Genomic DNA, 18,043 nt, shown 5'->3' on the forward strand with positions numbered 1-18,043 from the left:
CTGGGAAGGGAGATGAGCGGGTAGAGGAATCCCGACTGCAGCTCTGTGTTCTGGGTTGCCTTACCTAAGTCAGAGTTTCCTTAATGGTTGTGTTCCCTCATGTTAGGTGGTATATAAGCTACCCACACAGAATAGCTGGTGCTTTGATGTCCAGTGGTGCCCTCGAGACCCTCCAGTGTTCTCTGCTGCCTCCTTTGACGGCTGGATCAGTTTGTACTCTGTGATGGGTAGGAGCTGGGACGTCCAGCAGATGAGACAAGCTGACAAGGTTTGAAGGGCTAGGTGGAGAATGCTGGAGGGAAGGGGCTGTCTCTGTTTGGAGGCAGAGAGGACATATGGCCTTGGAAAGGTGGGGACTACTGGAGACTGGGAGGCCCGGGCCCTGGGTTTGGGAGAGTAGCCCATCTTCCTGGGAGGATGTCAGTTTCTGCCACAATACAAAGGAAACCTTCACCTGGACTCTTTTTTTTCCCCCATGTTTTCATTTACATTTTTTTAATTGAGGTAACATTGTTTATAACATTATATAGATTTCAGGTGTATATTATAATTCAACTTCTGTATATACTACATTGTGTTCACCACCAAAAGTCTCAGAATTTCCGTCTTACACTGTACAAATGACCCCCTTTACCCATTTTATCCTACCCCCTTCCCCTTGGGTAACTACCAATCTGTTCTCTGTATCTGTGCATTTGTTTGTTTGTTTATCTTCCACATATGAGTGAAATTATATTTCTCTTTCTCCATCTGACTTATTTCACTTAGCGTAATACCATCAAAGTCCATCCATATTGTTGTAAATTTTATTTTTGGATGTTCCCTGTGGTATTTCAGGGACACTGGACTCCATGCTGGGACCATTATTTTGGAAGTATGAACTGTCTTACCGCCTTCTCCTATAGATCCATTTTGTATCACACTCTATAGACCTTGGATGCAGTAGACTTCCCAAGAGTTCTGTCCTCACTAGCAGTCCCATCCCCATCTCCTAGAATATGGGAGTCCTGCCTTCGTGGGTCAAATTGAGTCTCTCATGGATTCCTCCCAAAATGGAGTTTGTAGGTAGAGTTACTGGCTAAACCATCGCTTCCAGCTGGTGATGCAGGTGTCCTTTTACTCTCAGATCTCTTCTTCCTTCAGCAAAGGCCAGCCTCTCCCACCATTGCAGGTGCCAGAGCAAGTAGCTCAAGCATCATTGATACCTCCCTTGAAAAGACCCCCCAAATGGATGAGAAGGCCAACAGGAGTTTCATTTGCTGTAAGTGTAGTGTGTGTGTGTCTATGTGTTCGTTAAGCCTACTGTGTTTGCAGCATGGAGCTATGTTCTGTAGGAGATTTATTCCCACTGCCTGTGTCTCAGATCAGGTCCTACTTAACGCTGAAGCAGAGAGTTATGATAGCTTCCCTCACTACCCCTTCACTCTGCCTGCTGCGCCAGTCTCGTCTAAAAGGAATTGATTGCTGTAGACTTCTTGGTTATGGAGAACAGCCTGAGGTTCCACCTAGTTTTTCTTTCACTCTTACATGTCTGGACTGGTAGTGTATGGGTTAGAATACAGAGCAGGAAGGAAGAAAATGCAGATTCCATCCTGTCACTCCTCTGTTAAAAACCTTTGACCCTCATTGGCTTATAGGCTCAAGGCCAAATATACACAAGGCCCCATTTACCTTTCCAGTTTCTATCCTCATGTGTTCCCTATGCTCTGGTTACATATGACACCTTTCTGTTCCACAGATAATTCATCAACTCTGCTGCCTCTGCCTGTACCCTACCCTTCACCTTCTCTCCTGGGCCAGTGAATCATACTGAAGCCTTTCAATGTTCCTCACTTAAATACCACTCCCCGCATGATGCCCATCTTCAACCCAAGTCAAACGTACCCTCACTTCCGTAATCTCACAGATTTATACTCCTGTAATGATACATTCTTTTTTTTTTTTAAAGATTGGCACCTAGGCTAATAACTGTTGCCAATCTTCCTTTTTTATTTTAAGGATTGGCACCTGGGCTAACAGCTGTTGCCAATCTTTTTTTTTTTTTTCCTGCTTTATTTCCCAAACCGCCCCCACCCCAGTACGTAGTTGTATATCTTAGTTGCAGGTCCTTCTAGTTGTGGGATGTGGGATGCTGCCTCAACGTGGCCTGACGAGCGGTGCCATGTCCACGCCCAGGATCCGAACCCTGGGCCACCGCAGTGGAGTGCGCGAACTTAACCACTCGGCCATGGAGCCGGCCCCAATACATTCTAACTCTACTAAAGTTATTCATATACATGTCTGGATACCCCACTAAGTAATAGACTCCTTGAGGATAGGGACTTCTTGTTATTTTTATCCCTAAAGCAGTGCTTCCCAAACTTTAATGTGCACACAAATCACCTGAGGTCTTATTAAAATTCAGGTTCTGGTTTGTTCGGTCTCGGGTAGGGCCAAAGATTCTGCTGGTCCAACAAGTTCCCAGGTGATGCCCTTGCTGCTGGTCTGAGTGAGGAGTAGCAAGGCCCTAGAGCACCTAGCTCAATGGTTTAAATATTAGATTTGAATTAAAAATGGATGTGTATGGGGCCGGCCCAGTGGCGCAGCAGTTAAGTGTGCACGTTCTGCTTCGGCGGCCTGGAGTTCCCCAGTTCAGATCCCTGGTAGGGACATGGCACTACTTGGCAAGCCATACTGTGGTAGGCATCCCACATATAAAGTAGAGGAAGATGGGCACAGATGTTAGCTCAGGGCCAGTCTTCCTCAGCAAAAAGAGGAGGATTGGCAGCAGATGTTAGCTCAGGGCTAATCTTCCTCAAAAAAAAAGATAAAAACGGATGTATAAAAGTAGAGGTTCTTGTTTTCAGAGTCAGTAGTTTTATTAGGGAGGTAAGACCAGTGCACTGAAAAGGAAGTGAGGTTAAGAATTCTGAGGTCAAGAGACCTGAATTCCTACTATAACTCTGTCACTTATTGGCTAGGTAACCTTGGACAAGTAACTTGCCTCAGGACTTCAGTATTCTTATCTGTAAAATAGGGATAGAAATACCTGCTCAGCTTATGTTAGTGAGTTGGCATGAACCTCAAATAAGAATATATGTTGGCAGTTTGTAAAACTATCAAGTACTATACAAATCAGAAGTTAAGATGGTTTTATTTAGCACTAATCTCGTGTAGATTTTGTGCTATAGGAGTCAAGAGAAGAATTCTGACGGGGAAAGTTCATTAAGGAGGGGGTCTTAGGAAGGGAAGTAGTGAATGGTGGGGGAGTAAAGCAGTGGTTGTCAACCACGCTGCAATTGGAATAACCTGAAGAACTTTAAAAAATACTGATGCCTGGTGTCACCCCCAGAGGTTCTGATATATTGTCTGGGCTACAGCCTGGCGGCTTTGGATAGCTCCCCAGGTGGTTTTCGTGTGCAGCCAACGGGGAGTACTGCTGGAGTAAAGGAACTTTGCTCAGGTCTGCTTTTGTGCCAGATGCTTTATATAAAGTGCCTAATTTGGTGAAGAGGATGCTCAGGTGAGGGTGTTGTGATGGGTAAAGGCACAGACACGGGCACTTTGGGGCTGTGGAGAGATCACATAAATGAGCCTGGAGAGAAATGCTGGAGAGGCAGATCTGGTCCTGATTTTGGAGGATTTTGTGCATTACAGTCAGAGGAGCTTAAGCTCTCTCCTGTGGCCTTGTGAAAACATAAGCTCCTGAGTAGCAGCAGGTATAGGGTGGTAGTCTAAGGCTTGGATTGGAGGAGGAAGACCGAGAGGCTAGCAACCTATTCCAGTAATCTAGGTGTACTAGCACTGGGAATGGGACAGGGAAGGGACCTGCGTAAGAGACATTGAACAAAATAAGGCTTTGTTGTTGCTTGGCTAAAGAGTCTGTGATAATGCCAAGGTGTTTAGTCCGGGTGACTTGGAGAATGGTGGTACCAGGGCAGGTGAGGGGAAGATGAGTACCATGTGCTGCAGTTTTAGGCTGATGGTGCTAAAAATGCAGAGGTGGTTTTGGTATAGGAACACATTCCGTACTCAATTCCTGATCCTATTCCACCCCCAGGAGTTCTCTTATTATTGATTTCCAATACTAGGGTCAACCAATAGATAGCCTTTCCTGTGATCCTGACTTGGTGTTAATTTTTAACTTGAAGGTATGACCTTTACCCATCTTGTTTTTCCTTACCAGTTTGGGGGGAAGCTGGTTACCTTTGGCCTCCTCAACACACTTGCCCATCAGGTGCCACAGCCTTGCCTCCACCTCGTCTTCATCAGTCAAGTCACCACAGAATCTGAATTCCTGATGCGGTCAGCTGAGCTGCAGGAGGCCCTGGGATCAGGAAATCTCCTGAATTATTGTCAGAACAAGGTCCAACGAGCATCACTGCAAAGCGAAAAGATGCTCTGGCAGTTCCTGAAAGTAAGAAGCCTGAAGCCTGGCTACTCAGAAGTGTTTCCCCAAAGCTGGGTATTCCAACCACTTTCAACTCCAGGAGATGCATGGCCACACTGTGACCCAGACTTTAGAGGCTCTAACCCCTATTAGGTTTTTTCCTACATGACACCCACCCTGTAGACACAAAATCTTCACCCTTTACCAGAGGCTCAGAGACCATTCACAGCTAGGGAACCTGAGGAGTGCAAGTGACTTTTGCCTTTGTTGCTACTCTTGGCGATGTCCTGGCTACTTTACCAGAGCCAAGGTGGAGGCTTTCACAGTACCATGCCAAAGGGCAGATAAGGTGGTAGGAAAGGAGAAGAAGGGAAAAAGATTGGCTGGAAGGGTACATTGTCATGAAAAGGCTTTGAGTTTGTTTCAAGTCACACAAGGCAAGTCATTGTGGTGGGACTCAGTGCTCTACTCTGGAAGCATGGCTTCAGTTCCAGTGCTAATTTAATTTCAAGTTGCTTATGACACCAGGAGGAGAGCTATACTTGTCAGAGGAAATGGGCAAATGAGAGGAGAGGAGTGAAGGAAGAAAGAGAAATAACTGATTGGACAGGCAGTGAGAGGATTATTCAAATCTTTGGGATTGTAGGAAAGAATAAAACAAGAAGGACAAACTCTGTCCCTGTGTGGTCTAAGAAGGACTTGGGGGTCTTTGCTTCAAACATAGTGGGACTTTATGAAGGTAGACACCAGGAATCTGGAAAAGAGAAAAGGATTTGAGAAAGATCATCAGCTATAGAGTGAAGCTAGAAAATGGTGTGGGAAGAGTAAGAAATGATGCTTTTGTTATAAGCAGGATACAGGTAATAGTCCTGGAATAGAGGGAGTCATCAGGAGTTCAGCCTTTACTTTGCTGAACAAAGGAGGCAGCGGTGCCCATAGGACAGAGGGGAGTCTGGTCGAAAAGCTACCTAAGAGCTGTCCGTCATGATGGTCTTGAAGCTAAATGTGGATGAACATCTCCAAAAGAAGAGTGTGGAAGAAGGAGGGAGCCCTGAGAGACTATGAGAAAGATGGTAGTCAGAATTCATGGTTCTGTGTAGGATAAATGAAGAGCCCAGGCCAGCTAACCCAGATTAGGGTAGGGCTTCTTGAAGGCTCAGCCTTCAGGATCTGCAACACTGAGTGGGTAGGCTGACTTTGTTTACTATATCCATGCAGCTTCCACCAGCAGTCTTTTCAATGAGACATTTAGAATCACAAGACCACTGTAGGCTCTCTTGGCATCAGTATCCTCAGAAGGATATGGGACGGGAACCACAGCTTGTCAGCAGGGCAGCATCAGGTGGTTCTCTTTTGTGAGAGTCCTTGCAGCAGTTTAGAGTTCTCTCCATCAGTTCCCCAGATGACAGCTCAGGTGCAAGGAGATGAGATGTACATCAGGCAGGTGCATAAGTTGCCCTGGCCCAGAAGCCTTACGCCCTCAAGGGGCAATATCTCTTTTACCAACTCCAAAAGCATAGCTTCTAGAGTCCCTGCAAGGGATCTGTTCAATTACAAGAGTCCTTGCAATCAGGGAAGCCTAGAGCATGGTGTCCACGTGGATCATAGTTCAGATAGTTCCAGTCTAGATCAAATTTACCAGTCACAAGCAGTGTTGCCTAGAAACATAGCTGACACTTTACTCTTATCAAGTTACCAGGATAACAGATTTAGGAAGTCAACTGAAGGTCCAGTTCTCATGCAGAAGGGGAAAAGGGCTTTATTAACACTATGCCCACAGCCCAGCGGGACTCAGATCTGGGGAGAAAAGGGAAGAGATGATGTTGGCCTCAGTAGGGCACTTCTGGTAGTACAAAGAACTATGTTTGAGGGTACACTGGCACAGATGACCAGCTGGTGTAGGAGAGGGTCATTCATACTCATTTAATGGAGACTTCTGTGTTCTGTGGTTCCTTAGGTGACCTTAGAGCAAGACTCTAGAATTAAATTCCTGAAGCTATTGGGATACAGTAAAGATGAGCTTCAAAAGAAGGTAAGCTGCTTTCACATCAGACACATGTGCTTGATGCAGAGAAGAAGAGAATCCTGCCACTGGAAACCATCTCAGAATACCTCTTCCTGGGCTTTATTAATGTGTATACAGACATTTTACCTCCTGGAGTTAGGCTTTTTACCCGGAAAATAGCTCAAACATCTTAGAGAGTCCAGTTGGTAGGGTATGGAAGTGGGAAGAAAGCATAATGCTTGTTTGACCTCGTGCTGGGAAGTGTGTTACTCATAGGTCTTTCCCTGCAGGTGGCCACATGGTTGAAGAGTGACGTGGGGCTGGCTGAGAGTCCTCAGCCCAAGGGAGATGACCGAAGCAGTAACAGACAACAGGCCTTCCACAGCCAGGTGTGGTAAGAACCCAGCCAGCTGGACCTAGGGTAGCCCAGGAGACCTACCTTTTGGGCATCTTCCCCTCCCTGGCCCTTTGCTTTGCTCTCATGCGGTGCTCACCTTCTGTAGAAGTCTTCAAACTCCTCACTCTCTTGGAGCCACTGTGAGACACAGAGTTCATAAGCTTTTCAGCTGGAGTGGAGCTGTATTTTAACCATGAACTAGAGCCCTTCCCAAACCTTACCTGGTTATTCTTTTAGCTTTACCCATTGAGGGCCAAATAGTAGAGCTCCCAGGGAGAACTACTAAGCCAGCTCTCTGTCTTCACGGTTCATTTCTTAAGTAGCCACCTCTGCCCTTCCTTGTACAGGCCTCCAGACACACCACGGAAGAAGCCTCTGCCTCCTCAACCTTCTTTGATGAGCTGATCCCTCAGATCTTGACTCCATGGGCGATCCCCATCACAGAAGGTAGCCTGACCCTGAGGGAGAGAAACCCTCTGTGTAGGAGTAGGTGGGATCAGAGTTTTCGGACTTGAGGACATTTCCTTCTTGTCCCCTGCCTCCTGCCTCCCTCCCATCATCACAAATACTGGGTGATTCTGTTACCAGTTAGAGCTCTCTCTGGCTGTAGATTTTCTTGGATGGGTCCTTCCTATGGAAGGCCCTCTACCAAGATATTTTTTCTGTCCTTCTGTACTCTTGCTTAAAGGACTGTGACCCTGTTCTGGCTGAGCTGCACACATCACACCTGTGATACTGCCACTTGAGTCTCTCCCTCATCTTGGGTCCTGTCCTTACAGAGTTATCACTGGACTTGAGCACCCCAGGACACCCCACTACATTTTGTTTTGAGGAATGAAACTTGGGAATTTGTTTGGGGCAAGGGAGGCTGAGTGATACAGAGATATAGGAGGTGTTCTCTGGGCTCTGCAGGAGACAGGAAGCTAGGGTCCGAGGGCAGGCTAATATGGAGGGGATGCCTCTGCCTGCAGACACTGATGGACTTCTGAGCCAGGCTCTCCTGCTTGGAGAACTGGGCCCTGCTGTGGAGCTGTGTCTGAAGGAAGAGCGCTTTGCTGATGCCATCATCCTGGCCCAGGCTGGGGGTGCAGATCTGTTGAGGCAAACTCAGGAGTACTACTTGGCCAAGAAGAAAACCAGAATCTCCTCGGTAACTGCCCACCATGCAGGGGAGGAGGGGAGGCCTTTACTTGGACCTTGTCAGGTGGATGCCCACACCTTGGGACTAGTGTTTAGAGGATCTGCCTGTCTCTCTCTCTTTCCACTCTAACCACCCCTACCTCTCCTCGAGCCCCTAGTCAGTGGTCTAACAGGAAGCCTACTCATGAGTGAAATTTTTTTTAGCATATCCCTGTGTGTGACTCCTGCTGCCTGTGCTGGATGGATGGTTGATGGCCTCCTGCCCCCTTTGCCTGTTACAGCTTCTAGCCTGTGTTGTGCAGAAGAATTGGAAGGATATGGTGTGTGCCTGTAGCCTGCAGAACTGGAGAGAGGCACTGGCCTTGCTACTGACATACTCAGGGCCAGAGAAATTCCCTGAGCTTTGTGGTAAGTGGCCCTAGGCTTCAGGATGGAGTGATGTGACTCCAGCATGGAGTTAATGGGCACCCTGAGGGGAGAGGTAGAGGAGCAGCCCAAGCTCTGGGAGGCCAGGTCATGTCGTCAGGGCCAAGGTCTGGCTCAGCTCAGAAGCAGGGACACAGTGCATGCCCCTTCTTTCCATAGGGATCATTTGTTTTCCTGTTTTTCTTGTCACATCTTGATGCAAGAGCTTTGCCCTTCACTGTAGAGCAGAGTTAGCCTCAGTTGCGCAACACCGCTGTGGTTACTTGTCCCGTAGCTCGTGGTCCTCCACCTATTTCCAAACAGGAGAAAGAGGAGGAGCACAGGGAACCTGTGACATTAAAGACGTTTCCATCTCTCTGCAGACATGCTGGGTACTCGCATGGAGCAGGAAGGCAACAGAGCACTAACTTCTGAAGCCACACTCTGTTATGTGTGCTCAGGGAGTGTGGAGCGGCTGGTGGAGTGCTGGGCCAAATGCCACCCGGCTTCATCCCCCATGGCTCTACAGGTATCCCTTCTCTGTGGAGCCCTGGTCCCTCCATACAAGACCTTTAAGAGAGGCTAGTAGTGGGAATGTGCAGGGACATCAGAGGTGAGTCTTCTGGGTACCCAGGCTGAAATCAGGGTATTAGGGAAGAGAGAAGGACCCTCAGTGTCTGGGACCTTCTCCTAGGGATAAGCTATCACCTCCTTCCCTCCTTCTCAGTTGGGGAAGACTGAGCGGCAGCTGCTTAGGTATTAATCTTCATAATTTTTTCCCACTTCAGGTTTGGTTATACAAGTTTATTCTATATTTGAGTAATTGTCAGGCCCTGGGCCTTCTATTAGCTGCTATGAAAGCTTCTGTGGAGCTAAATTATAACAGATACTCACTCTGCAGGTGATCAGAGAAGGTGGGGGTCACAGACTTATGGGGAGACAAAGTCACACATGAAACAATAGTATAACAGAGTCTGAAATTGATGATGTACTAACAGAAAGGGTAAAGAGAGCAAAAAAAGAGGCAGAGATGTACGAGATTCTAAGATCCAGATGGGCCTGGTCGAGCCCAATGCTAGCAGCTTGGGAAGGGAGGCCAAGTGGCCCTTCTCTAACTGTCATGTCTCTTGTATATCCTTGCCTGCTGCCTCCACATGGCTATGGCCAGGTGCCCTCATACCCACAGTGGGAAGTCCCTGGGTGAGCTTCCTGGGCTTAGAGAGCAGGATGTGCTTTGAAGAGTGCTGACTGCCTTCGTCCTTGTTCCTATAGGACTTGATGGAGAAGGTGATGGTCCTTAACAGGAGCTTGGAGCTACTACGGGGTCCTAATGGGGTGAACCCGGGCCCTGCCACAACCTACAGAGTCACTCAGTATGCCACCTTCCTGGCAGCTCAGGGCAGCCTGGCTACTGCTATGAGCTACCTACCTAGTGACTGTGCTCAGGTGAGTGGGGCCATGTGGAGAGAGCAAACCATTTCATTCAGTCATCTAACACTGGCTGAGCACTTCCATGTTCCAAGCACTATGCTAAATGCTGAAGCTCTGAGGATAAATAAGATTTAGTCTTGCAGGAAGCTCACAATCTCTTGGGGGAAAAGCAGACGTTAGTAATTTATAGTGCCATAACCGAAGCTTTTACCAAATGCTGTGGGACTCCAGTGAAGGGGCTGGTTTTGCCTGGAGAAGTCGAGGAAGGCTTTGCAGTGGGTAAAACAGTTGAGCTGGACCTTCAAAGACAAATAGCTTCCCCACAGATGTAGGGCATTCTGGGTAGAAAGAACAGTAAGAAGGGAGGCTTGGCAGGGCTTAGGCACCTTTGAGTCGTCTAAGGTGGTTAGATTGTAGAGACTCAGCTGAAGGTTGAATGCTATGTGGGGCCAGGCTCAGAAGAGAGTATGATTGCTTGTTTTAGTTTTGCTTAACACAGTTCTTCTGTGTTATAACTTTTATAGCTACCAGTTCACCAGCTGAGAGATCGACTTTTTCATGCCCAGGGTTCTGGTGTCCCGGGCCAACAATCTCCTCCTTTCCCCTTCCCCCGGGTTGTTGTGGGAGCTACCCTTCACTCCAAAGAGACACAGTCTTACAGATCAGAATTCCAACCTTCTCACCAGGTAAGGCCTTGTTCATTCGTTTGTTCATTTATTCAAAAATACTTACCAAGTGTCTACTAGGCCTGGTTCTGGGCACTAGGAATATATCAGTGAACAAAAATGATGAAAACTCCTGCCTTCATACAGCAAAAACTCAGTTATTTTTCTAACAACTCTTTATTGAACAACTGCTAGGCTCTTAGAACAGAAAGGTGCACAAACCATGATCTTTGCCCTTAATTAGCTCCTAGTCTAGTGGAAAGATAGATATGTAAAAAATAATTAGAGTAGAATTCATAGATGCCATGATTGGGGTTAAGCTGTCATGAGATCACACAGAAGAAAACATTTTACTCTGGGGGGCAGGGGAAGTTTAGGGAATATTCAGATTAGGGAATATTCAGAATGAGTATGATGAAGCTGGGGTAACAGGTAAGAGTTAGATCAGGAAGGACCTGGCATTCTGTGCTCAGGAGCTCAGACTTGACCCTGAAGGTGGTCAGGAGCTATTGAATGGTCTTATGCAGCAGAAGGGCTAGCTGTGTGTCTAGGAAGGGCAAGGTTGGGCGCAGTTAGGAGGCCAGAGCAAGAGATAATGAGGACATGAATGACCTAAAGCTGGAGAGTGAGGTTGGATTTAAGATATTTAGTAGGTAGAATTGACAGAAATTGGCGATAGTTTCAATGAGTGTGTGAAGTGGTGGGACTGACCTCCAGGTTCCTGGCCATAGTCCCCAGATGGGCAGGGTGCTGTTAACTTATGTTAACTCGTAACACCAGGAGCCTACTAGAGGGGCTAGGGAACAAAATCCTAGGGAGATTGTAGATGGAGGTATCAGGAAGAAGCTCTGATGATTCAACCTGTTCCACTTTTAATTCCCACTCTAATTTTCTCTCTTCCCTCCCCCACCTTCCCCCTCCCTCTCCCTCCCTCATCTCCCTTCTCCTTCCCTACTCTCTCTCTCTCTCCCCCTTCTCCCTCTCTCTTTTCTATTTTGAAATAATTATAGATTCACAGGAAGATGCAAAGAACTGTACTGGGAAGCCTCATGCATCCCAACTCCATCCTACCCCATGCCAATGTCCCAGACAATCACAGTACAATATCAAAACCAAGAAATTGACATAGTGTAGTTTCAGACTTCACCAGTTTTACATATTCTCCTGTGTGTGTGTTTGTGTGTATAGCTATGTAAGAATTTGTCTTTTCATCCTTTTAACAGGGTCCTTCACAGAGCAAAAATTTTAAATTTTATGAGGTCCAATTTATAAAGTTTTCCTTGCATGGATTTTTTTTTTTTTATGAGGGGGTGGAGGTAGCGCAGGTCCTTCAGCTCCAGAGAACTGCTGCGCTCAGGGAATCTTGATGTTCCCCTCTTCCTGGTCATCCTTGACATCTCTGCCTGTATTAACTTGAGTGGAAAAGAGAGTCTTGGGGGAGAGGGGGAAAATGAGAAAGAAAATGCGTGTGCTTGGTTCCTCCACTCCTTCCCCCATCCCCGACCAGGGCACGCGCCTAATTGCAAACGGGTGCAAAGCCTCCTGGCTGTGTAGAGAGAATGCTTGCAAGCGTTCTCCAGAGCCAGGTGTGCTTGCACAAACGTGTGTGCATCTGTGATTTTATGTGCGTGCAGACATGCATGTGCACTATTGCCTTGCATGGATTTTAATTTTCATATTTTTGTCATATAGATCCTGACATGTTTTGTTCAATTCAAACCTAAGTATTTAATTTTCTTGAGTAATTTGAAGTCAGATGGTGTTGCATTTTTAATTTTGGTTTCCACTTGTTCATTGTCAGTTATAGAAATGCAATTGATTTTTGTGTGTTCATCTCATATCCTTTGACCTTTCAGTGTTCAGAAATGAGTTTCCTGAACTCATTTATTAGTTCTAGGATTTCTTTATGGATTCCTTGGGATTTTCTATGTAGACAGCCATATTGTTTGCAAATAGAGACAGTTTTATTTCTTTTTTTCCAATCTCTATGTGTTTAATTACTTTCTCTAGCCTTGTTGTGGTACTAAAATAAGAATGGTGAGAATGAAAACCCTTGCCTTGTTTCCAATCTCAGGGGGGAAATTTCAATCTTTTGCCATTAAGTATGATATTAGCTCTAGGCTTTTTCTAGACGTTCTTTATGAGGCTGAGGAAGTTTTTCCTTCTGTTCCTAGTGTACTGAATCATGAATCAGTGGTGAATTTTGTCAGATGTTTTTTCTGCATCATTTTATATGATCAAATGATTTTTCTTCTTTAGCCTGTTGATATGGTAGATTACATTGATTGATTTTTAAATATATGAAACCAATCTTGTATGATCTGGTATAAATCCCACTTGGTTGTAGTATATTATTTTTTATATACACTGTTGGATTTGATTTGCTGAAATTTTGCTGAGGATTTTTGTGTCTAAGTTTGTGAGAAATATTGGTCTGTAGTTTTATTTTGTGCTGTCTTTGTCTGGTGCTGCCGTCAGGGTAGTACTGACCTCATAAAGTGACTTAGGAAATGTTCCTTCTTCTGTTTTCTGAAACAGGTTGTCTAAACTTTGTGTTAATTCTTGGAGTGTTGGTAAAATTCTTTAGTGAAACTATCTGGACCTAGAGATTTCTTTTGAGGAAAGCTTTTTAATTACAAATTTAATTCCTTTAATAGTTATAGGACTAATCAGGTTATCTAATTTTGGCTGAGTTTTGGTAGTTTTTGGTTCTTGAGGAATTGGTCCATTTCTTCTAAGTTGTCAAATTTAGGAATGTAAAGTTATTTGTGGTTTTTATTTATTATCTTTTTAATGGCTGCAGGGTCTGTTGTAATATTCCCTGTTTCATCCTTGATCTTGATGACTTGTGTCTTCTCTCTTTGTCAGTCTTTATAGAGATTTATCAATTTTGTTGATTTTCTTTTTGAAGAACTAGCTTTTTGTTTCATTTTCTCTACTGTTTTTCTATTTTCAATTACTTACCTTTTTTTTCCTTTCCAAGTGCTGACCCTTTTTTCTCTTCACAGGTTCTAGCTCCATCTCAAAGGCCAAGGATTTTCACACCTCAGTCATCACTAGTGATGCCCTTGACACCTTCCCATCCTAGCCCTTATCAGGGCTCCAGAATGCAGAATATAAGTGACTACAGGGTACCTGGGCCCCAGGCAGCCCAGCCTTTGCCCCTGGGCCCTAGGGTAAGGCCTGGTGAGTGACTGAATGAAGGTCTGTCTGGGAAGAGCACAGAGGAAAACAGTTGGCATGGCCAGCTTGGATTTGGGAAGCGCTATATCTATCTAGTGAGAGGAGCTTGGAATTTGAAGTCTGAATTCCCAGTACTATTACTTACTGGCTTTATCCTGTGGGCAATATACTTAGCCACTCTGTTTCTTTTGAAAAATGAGAGTAGTTGTTATGTTGGTCATTTTAACCCCACAGGATTGTTTTGAGGGTCTAATAAGGAATATAGTTAAAACTACTTTGTGAATGATGGATCTCCACACACATGTATTAATCATTTATTATTATTAGAGTTTCTTTTTTATTGCTGCCCTGTTCCTCCCTGATATGCTCTGAGTCTCTCCCACATTGAAGTTTGGTGGCAAATGACCTGTTTCTGTTCCACTTCAGCTTTATCTCAGCCACAGCTGTTAAGAGGTCAAAGGGCACAAGATCTTAACCCCATGGGATTCCCTGGAACATGGCCTCTTCCGGGTCCACCTCCTCCTGTGGCACCCCCAGACATCATGCAGCCTGGCTCTGCCTCTCTGCCTGAGACTCCTCGACTGATCCCTCTGCTTCCTGTGAGACCACCAGGTCTCAGCCCTGTGAGCTCCCCACCCCCAGTCCCTCCTGTCAGCTTTCCTGTGGCACACCCTCCAGGAGGGCCAGGAGCTCCATGCTCTAGCACCCTCCCAACCACTGGCATCTTGACTCCTTATCCAGGTCAGTCTTCCTTCCATGGCTTCCCTTGTCTAGGTCATTGCCTGTCTCTCCTCCCCTCCCCACTACTACCTTGGGAGTCTCTTCCTCAAGCCAATGAACTGGGGACCCTTGGGTTGCAGAATGTCAACTGAGTGTATGGCTGGTCTGCAGAGGGAGGTGTGATGGACTCCAACTGAAATAATTTTGCTGTCCTTCAGACCAAAAATTTCCAGTGTTCCTGACTATGCCCCTAAGACCTCTATCTTTGTACTATACAGGACCTCAAGATTCCTTGAAAAATTCTCCAGCTCCCAGGGGAAATCTCCAGAGGAAAAAGGTCAGTGCATCTCTCCCCGCCCACCCCCTCATACATTCACCAATGGCTTGCATTCTAGTTCCCTGCAGAATGCAGCCCAGTCCTTCCCATTCTCAGGCTGCACTCTGTCCTCTCTCTTTCTCCACTCATTGTCTTCCCTTCGGTCCCCTCCTCTTCCCTTCTTACGTACATATACCAGTCTCCCCACTTCCCAGTTCCCCACTTACTCTTCTGTCCCCTTGTTCACTTGTAATCTCTGCCACTCCCTCAAACCAGGGCCTAAAGAGTCTCTCAGCTCAGACTCACGTGCCGTTCTTTCTCTCTCTTTAGTTACCAGAGACATTTATGCCCCCAACACCAATTACAGCTCCAGTTATGTGCCTCGCCCCTCAGCCACAAGGAGTCCTTTCTTCCCAGCCCCCTGTTGCTGGTATGGGCCATGCTCCCCCTGGAGCGCCAGGAGAACTCAGCCTGCAGGTGACAAGAACAATGTGCTCCCCTCCCTTGGAAACCTCTGGCCTTCCTTGGGTGTGGAAGAGCAGGGAGCATGAGGATGGGCCTCATTCCTCAGGGTGGAGGCCGACTCTGAGCTGAAGGAGATGAGTGGAGGGGCAGATACCAAGTGTCCCTGCTGCAGAGGAGAGAGCCCCTCTCCGCCACTCTGCTGTGCTCTAGTGGGAGCAATGTGACACTGAGTCACTGAGGACTGGTCCTTAGGGAAGCCGGCTTGCTTGTCTCTCCTATCTCCCTGCTCCTTGTTCAGCAACTTCAGCAACGGCTACCCAAGAAGATAGAAAGGAAGGAGCTGCCCCTAGAGCATCAGCCCTTGAAGACCAGTTTTGAGGCGCTTCTACAACGCTGTTCCCTGTCTGCCACTGACTTAGTAAGTCTGAACGTTTACCACAATGCCCCCCTTACACCCGAGCTGGTTCCAGACCCCTTAGCTATAGCCCTGTTCCTTGTGTGACTCTTTTCTCACTGTCCCTTGACATGCTGTCTGTATCTTATAGTTATTTGATGTCCGTGTGGAGTGGGGGGAGGGGTCATCGCTTCTGAAGTCCAGCTCCTCTGTAGCTGGACCCAATAGTATCAAGACTTAACTCTTGGAAAGGCAGCAGAGAGGACTGGAAGGAGGGTGAAACCAGGAGTAAGGAAACCTGTCATTCATTCACTGGCTGTGCAAGCTTGAGCAGGTCACTTACCCTCTTTGGGCCTCCAGTCCTCCTCTGTGAAATGAAAGAAGTAGCATTAAACCATTCTAGCTCTAATATACTGTGATTCTTTATAGTCCTATGTAGTGTTAATCTTAGTGGCTGGAGTCAGAATCCATTTCCCTCCCTGCAGAAGACAAAACGGAAGCTGGATGAGGCAGCCCGACGTCTGGAATGTCTATATGAGAAGCTCTACGAGGGGACAGTAAGTGCACTTCACAGTGCTGCTCTGCCTTCTGCCCTTCCACCATCACCCATGGCCAATGGGAGCCCAGAGTCCCCTCCCCTAGGTCTCACTGACCTGAGTTCCCCACCAGATACATACATCTTGTCTGGACTGGGCTCCAGAACTTAAGTCTTCTCATATCTCTTCCCTGCTGCCGGGGAAGGGGCTGGATTGGGCTTACTAACCTAAGGGTCAATCCCTTTACAGCTCTCGCCTCATGTCCTGGCTGGGCTCCACGAGGTTGCCCGATGTGTGGATGCAGGAAGCTTTGAGCAGGGCCTCGCAGTGCATGCCCAGGTGGTGGGCTGCAGCAGCTTCAGTGAGGTCTCCAGCTTCATGCCTGTGCTGAAGGCTGTCCTCACCATTGCTCATAAGCTGCATGTGTAAACCAGGCAGTCTCTCTTGCCAGGAGGCCACTTCTACTGTTACTTCACTTCTCCCTGTGGAAAAGGAGAATTTTGGAACAGATTCTGTTTGTTTTTCCCAACCTTCTTCCCTTGCTGCCTGGTATTTGATGCTGTAGGCTTGGCTCCAAACCAGCAGAGGGCCTGCTCTCTGCCCCTGTATGCCTGGCCTGCCAGGAGCTGCCCATGGCTCTCTCAGCCTTTGAGCAGAGTGTAGAGCTAGTTCTTCACTGTCCCTAATACTGCGCTCCTGGATCTGGAGCAGGGTGTCTTCTCCTCCAGGGATATTCTGTTTAAGTGGCTTCTGAGAGGGTGGCAGGATCATTACTTCCAAGTCTACCTCTGCTGTACCCATCTTGTGGGTCTTTTGTTTTTCCCTTTCTGTGGGTTATGAGCCTTACCTTCTCCTTGCCTCTGACTTCATGTTTCCAGGTCCATATTTCTCTGAGCCATGGAGACTAGGATAGATTTGACTGTTGTTTACTCTTTGAACAAGTCGTGGACATGAGGGATGGGTGCTGAGCAAAACTAAGAGAAGGAATTTTGACCCTTTTTAAAGGGAACTTCTCAGCTGCCAGCATTATTAAGGGTGAGCCAAGTTAGGTGGAAGGTGGCAGGGGTGCACTACCAGTGGGGAACGGCCCCCGATTTGACCCGTTTGCGCACTGGCCCAAGGCCTTAGACCATGCATTCTGTGATTATAAGCCCAATTCTGGAAGAGGAACCATATTAAGGAAAGGCTCTCTCCTAGCGCTGTTCCTCAAGGGTTGGAGGCCCTTCTGCCCCTCAGCCCCAGCATTTCTCAGGGCTGCCTTCTCTAGCTGCACCTTTATGGTTGGACGCTGCGTTTGAAGCACAGATGGACTTAATTTGCAATAAAGCTGCTTTGATTTGGTTTCCTGAGTCATCTCCCAGTTATTTTCTCCTCTGGGTCCTATTTTGCCCTTATCTCTCTTCTTCCTAGTCCTCTTTGTTCTTGCTCCCTATACCCTATTAAGGCAGGGGAGAGGCTTGGGGACAAATGGGGAGTCAAGAGAGTTGAAGAAAGGAGGGTGTCACTGAATTAGGCTGCAAGCCTCTCTCCTTGCAACATTTGTGGCCACTCTGCTGTGTGTGTGTATGTGTGTGTGTGTGTGTGTGTGTGTCTGTCTGTCTGTCTGTCTGTCTCCATCCGTGCCTGATGTGCAGCTCCAGGGTTTTCCCCACACCACTTCAGGGCACACAAAGAGGCTGGGTGTGAAGCCAGGGGCTACTGTCTCTAATCCTGTTGTAGATCCCATCATGTCTGCAGGCTAGATGTGTGTGTTTGGGAGGAAGGGATTGTTAGGCAGTATTTGTTTGTAAAGCCACTTGCTCTTCAGATAATACTTGCGCTAACTTCTATTGATGAAGCAGTGTGAGCCCCAGCAAAGTCCTTTCCCAAAGTGTCTTTGAAGCCAAGAGCCCATTGAAGGGAAGAAAGGCTGGGAGAGGGGATTAGTTTGTTCAGCAGCTGTGAATTTCAGTGGGAGGTTGATGAACTCTGAAGTCTTTGTTTAAATTACAGGGGGGGAGAAAAAAGCCGCTGCTGG

At 46.9% G+C, this 18,043-nt stretch overlaps 1 protein-coding gene across 37 annotated transcripts in view; it reads left to right on the forward strand.

Annotated features, from left to right (window-relative positions):
* Positions 1-17,367, forward strand: part of SEC31B (SEC31 homolog B, COPII coat complex component) — a 30,235-nt gene extending 12,868 nt beyond the window's left edge. For 15 of the 37 annotated variants that reach the window (XM_070559069.1, XM_070558892.1, XM_070558906.1 and 12 more), the window contains 18 exons: positions 107-268; positions 1,127-1,261; positions 4,166-4,396; positions 6,327-6,401; positions 6,665-6,763; positions 7,119-7,218; positions 7,743-7,921; positions 8,193-8,319; positions 8,700-8,845; positions 9,589-9,762; positions 10,272-10,433; positions 13,421-13,598; positions 14,022-14,336; positions 14,594-14,652; positions 14,962-15,108; positions 15,395-15,514; positions 15,976-16,047; positions 16,276-17,367. In XM_070559069.1, coding sequence (XP_070415170.1) covers positions 107-268; positions 1,127-1,261; positions 4,166-4,396; positions 6,327-6,401; positions 6,665-6,763; positions 7,119-7,218; positions 7,743-7,921; positions 8,193-8,319; positions 8,700-8,845; positions 9,589-9,762; positions 10,272-10,433; positions 13,421-13,598; positions 14,022-14,336; positions 14,594-14,652; positions 14,962-15,108; positions 15,395-15,514; positions 15,976-16,047; positions 16,276-16,455 — 2,661 coding nt within the window. In that variant the 3' untranslated portion in view covers positions 16,456-17,367. The remainder of the gene's footprint in view (positions 1-106; positions 269-1,126; positions 1,262-4,165; positions 4,397-6,326; positions 6,402-6,664; positions 6,764-7,118; positions 7,219-7,742; positions 7,922-8,192; positions 8,320-8,699; positions 8,846-9,588; positions 9,763-10,271; positions 10,434-13,420; positions 13,599-14,021; positions 14,337-14,593; positions 14,653-14,961; positions 15,109-15,394; positions 15,515-15,975; positions 16,048-16,275) is intronic. The other 22 variants (XM_070558992.1, XM_070559024.1, XM_070559031.1 and 19 more) reach the window with 3 other exon arrangements.
* The last annotated feature ends 676 nt before the right edge of the window (positions 17,368-18,043 follow it).

The sequence above is a fragment of the Equus przewalskii genome, chromosome 1, assembly GCF_037783145.1.
Source record: "Equus przewalskii isolate Varuska chromosome 1, EquPr2, whole genome shotgun sequence".
NCBI classification, from domain to species: Eukaryota; Metazoa; Chordata; class Mammalia; order Perissodactyla; family Equidae; genus Equus; species Equus przewalskii.